Source organism: Micropterus salmoides, unplaced genomic scaffold, assembly GCF_014851395.1.
Source record: "Micropterus salmoides isolate LMB-PRFRI ecotype aquatic unplaced genomic scaffold, ASM1485139v1 Ms_hic_scaffold_3, whole genome shotgun sequence".
Lineage (NCBI taxonomy): Eukaryota > Metazoa > Chordata > Actinopteri > Centrarchiformes > Centrarchidae > Micropterus > Micropterus salmoides.
Window position 1 is genome coordinate 6494464 of NW_024042261.1, and position 9431 is coordinate 6503894.

The following is a 9431-nucleotide window of genomic DNA, read 5'->3' on the forward strand; positions in this document are numbered from 1 at the left end:
ATAAAAAAAGAAAGTCAGAGCAGCACATTGATGAGCCTGACATTAAAATGATAGAATCAGCAACCCATCAACCAAGTGATAGGGTAGGGTGAACAACAAAGTTTATTTTAGCTCCATGGATAGAGTTGTTAACCATTTTTTTATTTAGGATACAGTCTAATGTAGTATTTTGTTGTGGCTTTACATTGGTGAACTATTCAGCACTTATATCGGAATCTTTACAAACTAGTCCAAACTAATGGAAAACACCTTAGGCCAGTTGAAGAAATCATCACAACTTGACAGTAGAGTAAATTGTAAAACTTTCTCTTCATGTTTCTGTGTGATTTCAGTTTTTTCCTCCCTGTATGTGTTTTGCCTGGTTGCTGCCTCTCATCCCTTCACTGGCTTTCCCTTCTGTCCCAGCAGCCCTGAGCCCCCAGGTAGCTCCCTCTGCCACAGAGAGCTGTTTTGCCCGTCAGCACAATGTATCGGACAACAACAATCAGTGTTTTTCTGGAGCCAACGGCCACCTCCCCTCCCAGCTGGCAGCACAAAGACCTGGAGCCATCGACAACCAGCCCCTGGTCACCACTGACCTCATGAAGGCAAGTGTGTGTGTGTGTGTGTTTGCTGCCTTGTTTATTTTGTTTATGAGCAGTACCAAGTCAGTTGAACGACATGTGTAGCAGACTGCCTCACACAGTCTGTCCATCTTATTGACAGTACATAGGTGTTCATATTTAAAACCACTGTCATTTTGGTCATGGTTACATCTGTCTTTGATGCAGCTCCAAATTGTATTTTGAATCCAGTAAGCCAGTTTACATTGCAGTGTGGTCGGGCCGAAATTGTAATTGGACGCAGGTCAGGCGCGAACATACAAGAGTTGTAAATCATCAATGTATAATTGAAGTCAATTAATATTGGAATTGTAAACAAAAGTAGCTATAAAGAAACAATGAATGCAGTCTTTAGTAAATGAAATGGTCTCAAATTTATGGATTTGATGGTTAGCCTAGCTTAGCTTAAAGACTGGAAACAGGTGAAAGCAGCTCATCTGGCGCTGTTCAAAGATCAAAAATACCCCACTACCACAACCCACACATTAATAAAAAGGTAAAAGTCCCAATTATGTGATTGTATAGATCTAGAACTATTTCTTGTTGGAACAGCTAACAGGCTAATTTTTTCCACTTGCCTCCTGTCTTGATGCTAAGCTAATCTAGCTGCACAGATAGCCTCATTATGAGAGAGAAAGCAAATAAGTGTATTTTACAAAATAGTGCTTTAATATTAGAGAACGCTAATATGATTTGAGAGAAATTAGAATGTTTAAGAAGCACAGGGTTAATATAAAAAAACATTGTAGTTTTTGGAACATTTGTAGTGATGTGAATGAAAATGTTTTTTTTATATATATAATTTGATGACAGACAAAACTATAAAATCAAACATAGAATTTTGGCATTAGTGTGTTTTTAATGTATTGTAATAAGCTGGAGCTTCAGCCTCGACCTTGTCAGTCAGTAAACAGGAAGCTTTTTGTGTTGTGTTTGGAGCAGTTTGTGTTATTATTTGCGGACCGGAGTTATTTCTGTTTCAGTTCCAATCATCACAACCTGGTGGTAACATCAGAAAAGCCACTTGCCACAGTCGGGAGGTGATGATGTAGCATGGATTATACATCATGTTCACAGCTTTGCTTTGGTGTATGTTTGACATATGAGAACAGTGAAGCTACTTAGGGAAAACTCAAATATCAGTACAATCCCTCTGGCTTTGCTTTCTGAACCAAGCCCCTCTGTTCACAGCAATCAGCTGTTCTACAAAGCCATGCTTTTAAAAGATAGATATGATCTAGACCTTTTGAAAGACCGTTAAAGCAACTTTCATAGCTTGTTCATCTTTAAAACTTTGGCAATCTTTAGCACATCTAAAACAAGACAAACAGTGTGTTAGAAGAATATTTTTGCCAGCTTATTCTTTGGTTTGACAGAAGAAATGATCTGAGGTTCCCAATTAGGAGGCACTCCTCCTCTGCTGGCAAAGGCACCCAGGGACCAGATGGTGCTTCCTTTTCCTTTTGTCTTATCTCTACATTTTGCTGTAATGATAGCAGGCTGCCAGCCTCTGCATAGCATTAGGCCACTGTCTCTGTCTATTATCTGTAATTCAAGTAGGCAGAATAGTGTCTTTGGTGTATGTATTTAAATGCTGATATCTGTGTTGTGCCCCTGCAGGCCCCTACGTTAACCATGGAGGGTGGCAGACTGAAGCGCTCCTTGCAGCTGGCACCTGGTAGAGACTTTGAGACGGTGCCAGAGCCGGTGTGGCGGGCGCTCTACCACTGGTACGGTGCCAACCTCAGCCTGCCGCGTCCGGTGAGTGAATACAGCACACCCACTCAACAACTAATGAACCTCACTATCACTTTGATGCGCCAAATATTAACATCACAGTATACTCGGCAGAGCTGTAGACTTGAGACTTGAACAACTCAGACTTAAAGGATAATATTTGATTTTTTTTTACAACTAAGGTCTTATTTTTAAAGAATTTTCATACACAGTTCAACAGGACAAGAAACACAAGCGGCCAGGCGATCAGAGAGGTTTAATGGAAGCCAGCAGTTTATTAAGAGATTATCTAAACTACTTTATTTGGAACTGAAAGTCAGTACAAATCCTTCATTGCACAGGCAGTGTGGCAAGTGTGTGTGAGCACAACCACAGTAAGTACAGTAGGTCAGCGTTGAATCAGAAAGTCTGTCTGTAAATTGAGATATTTTTTTCACAACGAATGGTTTGAGTTATAAGTTTACCCTCCGCCTGAGTTTTATCCTCTAAATAACTTTGACTAAGATGGAGGTTTGTTTACAGACTGTCTGACTGCTCGTCTTTGTTGAGCTGTCAACTTGTTTTCAGTGATGCCATGCTCCAGTTTCTCAGTAATTACCCTGGCAATTTTATCAACCTTATTACCAGTTGGAAAGATGTAAACTATGAAATTTAAGACTTGGCCTGTTTGTGACCTGTAAATCCCTGAAAACTATATATCGATATGACAGTTACAGGCATGCCTTGCACATACTTTGAATGTTTAATTTAAAGGCCTACGCGTTGATGTTAGTTCAATAAAACATTGAAAGGAAAATGTTCCAAAGCTTTGTCATGATAATTGCAGCATTCAGGGAGCTGACCATTGCCCCTACATTATAGTCCACAGAATAGTATAGCAGTAAATGATCAATAGTGAGAGGTCGAGCCATTTCTTTCTCTATAGAAAGAGTGAAGTGCCACTTATCAAAGACAACCAAGTTGTTGACAGAAAAAAATGTTTTAACCTAAGCTACAGGACTGAAAGCAACCTTACAGACAAGAGCGAGACGAACCCTGGTCATAGGTTTCTGGAATGATCCATTCATGAAAAGGCGGAGACTTGAAATGTTCCCTTCCACCCATGCAGGTTATCCTGGAGAGCAAGACAGGCCAAGCAGAGCTCGAGCTCTTCCCCCGCTACCTCCTGTTCCTCCGTCAGCAGCCTGCTACACGCTCCCCCCAGTCCAACATCTGGGTCAATATGGGTATGACCAGCCTGCGAATGTTCCCGCCATATTTGCCCCCACAAAGAGGTAACATAAGCCTGCAGCAAGACCAGAGCAAGCCGTCGACAAATGCTTCATTGAGCTACCCCGCATCCCCCTTTTTAATCCTCCTGGAGTGGGCTGATCCAGCCCTGGCAGTGCTCTGGAGTGGGCAGTGGGATGAATGAAAGGGGAAAGCCTGCTGATCGCTCTAAAAGCTGTCGAACCTTTCCAGTCTTCACAGACCATGCCATTCAAGTATTAGTTTTGATGACACTTGTTCTAGTGCTCTACATTCATCTGTATTATTACTATGCTGTATCAAAGCAAAGTGTCAAAAGGAAACAGTATTTTAAAGAGTCTGGGATGGACTGTGACAGGAAATGGACCAAATTTTAATCTTGCTCCATTTCTCCACTCAGAACTTTCTGATCAACACACAGAAAAGAAATTCAGGAAACAAAATCACCACGGTTGAGAAAAGCAAACAAAATGAAAGTCCACTGGCTGGCCCCTTTTACACCTGGTTTAAAATGCATTACTATGAGAAGCTGCAAGTCAAAACACTACAGGTAGAAATTCCATGCTGCAGGTGGAAATGTCAGAGCCAGTGGAAACATTGTTTCCCTGAGCAGGGATGTCATCACAGCGGGAAGAGATGTCTCCACTGTGGATAAAAATATGATGAGCCCTTCAACCCTTTTATATGTAATAGCCTTTATATAATAGCCACCATTAATGTCAGTTGTCCTTCACAGAGATGTAGAACAGGAAGCTTTACTAATGTAGAAATTCCACCAAAGTCGATGGGCCCAGATGAATGCATCTGTATGAACTCAGATCCGATCCTTGCTTGTGCAGTTCCATGTTCAAGCCGGCTAGCTTGAATACCTTTTTCTGTTTTTCCCAAAACATGTGCTTTTGGTCATACGTCAATCTGCCTGTATCCAGCTAAGAGACAGATGACACTTGGAAATACATGTTCCTTCCTTTTGAAATGCATTTAAATCAATTCAGGTCTAATGTGCTAACAAAGGAAATCCTATACATAGCACCACTCACTCACACAATAATTGAAGCAGGATTTCACTCCAGTGTTTATTATCCCTTTGATATAATGGACAAGTATAAACTGAAAATGCCTCACTGCAAAAAGAAAGTAGATCAAGGAGATGTACACAGTTGCTCCAGTGTAATCAGGTTGGGCATGACATCAGCACTCAGCATGAGAGCGCTGGTCCAAATCAAGTCAGCGTGTCAGGTTTCAGGCCACAGCACACACCTGAGTCCCCAGTGGGGGCTTGGCTTCCATCATGACTCATACTGTGTCTGAGCAGCCGTGTGTCATTGCTGGGCATTGAAACCCTCTCTCAAGCATGTGGCCAAATCATTTAAAATGGATCTAATTATGCATCTTATTCCATCTAATGTCTTCCTGACAGCCTAAGGCAATGGTAGAGCACTCGAACAAGTGTAGAGGATGTTTCAGTATAATTGAATAGCAAAGCTGTGTAGATAGGGGGGGAAAAAATAACTTTTGAAAATCAAATATTAAAATCCGTAGTTTTATCAATCATTTTCAAATCAGTTTTTAAATTTATTTAACAGGACTAATACCGATTGGTTTGTATTTGATTTAAAGGTGGGGTAAGTGATTCTGGAGAAATCCAACACCATGACAAATACCATGATATAAAGCAAACAACAACACAGCAAGTAATGTAACTAACGATAGCTAAGTTGTGGGTTCGCGAACTGTCACTACAGCTGCTGCTGTTAAGCTAACATGCAGAGACGGCCCCAGAGCCAGCACACCAGCTCCAGACAGCGATACTCACAATTTTCCTGCTACTATAGCTGACATCACAACAACCGCGTATCTTGGCAAGCTAGAAAGTAAGACAGAGCCAGGGCTGTGTACAAACGCATACACATACATGAGGAGATACACTGTATTTAACAAAAAGACGTGTATTGGATTAGAATTGCTTACCCGACCTTTAATCCAATCTGAGTCCACTAAATCCTCTAAGTTGATTGACCAATCACGTTTGCGCTGATTGACAAAAAAAACCCCTTTCTTGCTGCTTCCTTACAACTAATCCTCAGTCACCAGAATGCTGTTGTTGGTATTGATGAGTTGTTTGCATCTGGGGGCTTGGGTATAACCGAAAGAAGAAATGTCAGTTGAAGTCCTTCCAGCTGAGGAAAAACCAGAACAAACATGCACCAAATTTAAAAAAAAAAAAAAAAAAAAAAGAGGGAGTGAGTGTGTTCAGACTGTGTGTTTGTGCCAGTTAGTGAATGTTTCTGTTCTCTTTGTGCACCTTAGCAGGTAATGTGCCATCCCCCAACGCTCCTCTGAAGAGGATGTTGGCTTACACAGGCTGCTTCAGCCGCATGGGAACCATTAAGGACATCCACCTCTACCTGTCTCAGAGACTACGCATCAAGGAGGAGGACATGAGACTGTGGCTCTACAACAGTGAGGTGGGCCGCAAAGCTGTCACAAGAGCCCTCGCTACTTTTATACATTATGAAATATCAGATATTGGTCAGCCAGTAACAAAGTCTTCATAAGGATGAAGGTAGAGGATAATGTTGGGAGGGGGTTCACTATAACACCAAAACTTTTTATGATGTTTTAATCTAGTCATGGATTTACTTTTATTTTCCATCCATTTTCCAGATGTATTGAAACTATTCAACAGTGTCAGCCTAGAAATTAAGAGACCACTACCACCTCAACAACTACAACCCCCAGGATTTCTGTATATTTATTTTGAAATGGGAACCACAAAATGACAGAGTGAAGTTCCCCCTAGGACTTTTTTGGGGCTTTTGGAGATCAGGGACTCTGGGACAGTTTCCTGCTTTGCTCAGTTGATAATCCAGCCTAAGGTCTAAATGCTGTTTGAAACATGTCCAACCACAATGAAGACCTTTTACATGAGGAAAAAATACCTGTTATAAAAGGTTACAGATTTAAAGATCAATCAGCTAGTGGCAAGCTGAGTCCAAAAACATCTGTATCACTATTAACAATTGAACATCGGCTTGTTGGCAATTAAAGAAATTATGTCTCCCGGCCAAAATGGGCAAACTCCAGGTGCTCCAAAAGCCCCAGGCGTATTGTGTGTCAGCTGTTTTGTGCTGTTTTAATTGCAAAATGTATTTAGCAGTATATACCAACAAGTCACAATATCAGCTGGTGGCCTTAAGGGGGGGGTGGGGGTCTCACATCTTGAGGCCCTATCTTTAAACTGGTCCTTGTCAAAATGTAGTTTCAAGACCTTCATAATTTTTTGTGCTTACATGATATGTATTCCTCAATGAAATGACCGCACAGCAAACCTCAGTCCTGGCAGGGTCTACCTTATTTTTTTTAGGGCCCCTAACGGGGTGAATGTCTAATGTTACTTTTAAAATGAACTGAAGCTAAGGAAAGAACATCTGAGTCACAAATCCATAGTCCTAATAAATGTAAAGTTATAAAGCCGTTGGATGAACCACACTGAGTTTCAGCATGTTTTCTCCTCTCTGTGTCCTGCAGAACTACCTCACCCTCCTGGACGATGAAGATCACACACTGGAAAGCCTGAAGATCCAGGATGAGCAGCAATTAGTGATTGAAGGTACCGCCACCACTTTTTCTTCTTAACATTTGTCTCCAGAATCAACAATGCTCTCTTCAAAAAGAAGATATACAGATATTATCATTGACCACCGGTCCTTCTGACTAATGGCACATGAAAGCTGAAGTGAAATGGTTTAATCACAGAAATCCTTTCTCTTCCTCCACAGTCAGGAACAAAGACATGAGCTGGCCTGAGGAGATGTCTTTCATTGCCAACAGTAGTAAGATGGACAGACACAAAGGTAAGTGGGAAGACGCTGGATGAGCGATTTGTACAGCGGCAGACTGGTAGTTCAAGTCCAAAAAACCCGTTCTCATTGGTAGACGTTACACAAACATTACATTTGATGGCAAATCTTTCAACACATCACATCTATTCATTGTGCTGTATACAGTAGGAGGCAAATGGCATCATTCATTGAATGATTGTCAATAAAAGGCTCCAACAAAATATAGTGATTTAAATGTATTCTGGGTAATAGGTAATTGTAATGACAGTAGTCAGGGCCAGAGTGATGGATCTTTTGTAATTTATTTGTAGCTTTGGCAATAATGTTGTTTTCCATTCATGCCAATAAAGCTGAATTGAATTGATAGGAAGACCGGGAGTCTTTTGAGCACCTCTGTTTCTGACCTTACTGATATAGTACAGCACTCAGCAGTGCTAGTATGCTGCCTACTAACAACTTGAAATACCTTATGTGGATGTTTTATGGTTTGGTAAAACAAAATAATCTTGTGCATATTATTTTCTGCAGAAATTTGCAGACCTCTTCTGGTCATTAGTGCTAAAGAAGGCCCGCTATGCTCATTAAGTGTTTTTTCTTCAGCTGAGTAATACTTTAAATCTGACAAGTATGTCCTTGTTTTCCATCCCAGTTCCTACAGAGAAAGGAGCCACTGGCCTCAGTAACCTTGGAAACACCTGCTTCATGAACTCCAGTATCCAGTGTGTGAGCAACACCAAGCCTCTCACAGACTACTTCATCTCAGGAAGACACCTTTATGAGCTCAACAGGTGCCGTTTAAGTGCATCACTTTGGCATAAATCTGGCCACCATTGTTCCCGACCCTTACCATTTTAACTGGCCTGTGTTGGTGCGTTTACAGAACCAATCCTATCGGGATGCGAGGTCACATGGCCAAATGTTACGGTGACCTGGTGATGGAGCTTTGGAGCGGGACACAGAAGAACGTGGCTCCGCTCAAGCTCAGGGTAAAGGGGCTGTTTCATTCCTGTCTGCTCATGAAAGATATTAGTGTGTTTGTAGTTTCTCAGTCTGCCATGCAAACTGAGACTTTAGTAAGCTTTAGTGTAGCATCTGTTTTAATAATAGATATAATAATTTTTTTGATCCCCTTTCTGGGAGCTGAATCACTATTTTTGGTGTTTATGCTACTGGAGCACTTTTGCAAAGAAATACAATTTATGATATTATTACTTTTTCTCCAGTGGACAATAGCAAAGTACGCCCCGCGCTTTAATGGCTTCCAGCAGCAGGACTCCCAGGAGCTGCTAGCCTTCCTGCTGGACGGCCTCCATGAAGATCTAAACAGAGTCCACGAGAAACCCTACGTGGAGCTGAAGGACAGCGATGGCCGGCCTGACTGGGAAGTGGCCTCTGAGGTCAGAGATCACACTGCTGGTCAAATACTGTTATCTACAAATAAAATTAATACCATACACCTCGCTCTGGCATAATGGTCTAAGACGGAGGTTTTCAAACAGTGAGGGAGATTTGAAGGTGGGGAGGAAGAATAAAAACTTACAAAAGTTAAAAAGTTAAAGTTGTAGCCCACAGCTAACTATCTGACTCATTATACTTCCTGTTTACATTCCCCAAACACCCCAAATTACTTGAACTGTAGTTCCAAAACAACATAGCATCATTATGATCCCAAATTAAAGTAAGACAAATAATAAGATTAGGTGTTACAAAAATCAATTTGTTCATGTTGCATTATCAATAGTTTTGACAGTACTAAGGCTCAGAATGTCCCATCAGCATTGTAGTTATATTCCTGGAACGCTGATAATGACTAATCTAAGGGCCTCTATTGTTCGGATGTGTATTTACCATTTACATTATTTATGAATTTATTTGAATTTATTTAACAACCATAAAAACTCAGCCTCGTCCAGACTGTGGTGATGTGGTTTCAGATGAGATTGACAGCAGGTGGCAACATAAGCACACAATCCGACAACTGTAATCACATTTTGATTCA

At 41.1% G+C, this 9431-nt stretch overlaps 1 protein-coding gene across 4 annotated transcripts in view; it reads left to right on the plus strand.

The window, feature by feature from the left end:
- usp32 (ubiquitin specific peptidase 32) overlaps window positions 1–9431 on the plus strand; it is a 62250-nt gene that overhangs the window by 39367 nt on the left and 13452 nt on the right. For 2 of the 4 annotated variants that reach the window (XM_038693745.1, XM_038693747.1), the window contains exons 14-22: window positions 406–587; window positions 2223–2363; window positions 3448–3613; window positions 5898–6055; window positions 7119–7200; window positions 7370–7444; window positions 8082–8220; window positions 8313–8418; window positions 8656–8829. In XM_038693745.1, coding sequence (XP_038549673.1) covers window positions 406–587; window positions 2223–2363; window positions 3448–3613; window positions 5898–6055; window positions 7119–7200; window positions 7370–7444; window positions 8082–8220; window positions 8313–8418; window positions 8656–8829 — 1223 coding nt within the window. The remainder of the gene's footprint in view (window positions 1–405; window positions 588–2222; window positions 2364–3447; window positions 3614–5897; window positions 6056–7118; window positions 7201–7369; window positions 7445–8081; window positions 8221–8312; window positions 8419–8655; window positions 8830–9431) is intronic. The other 2 variants (XM_038693748.1, XM_038693746.1) reach the window with 2 other exon arrangements.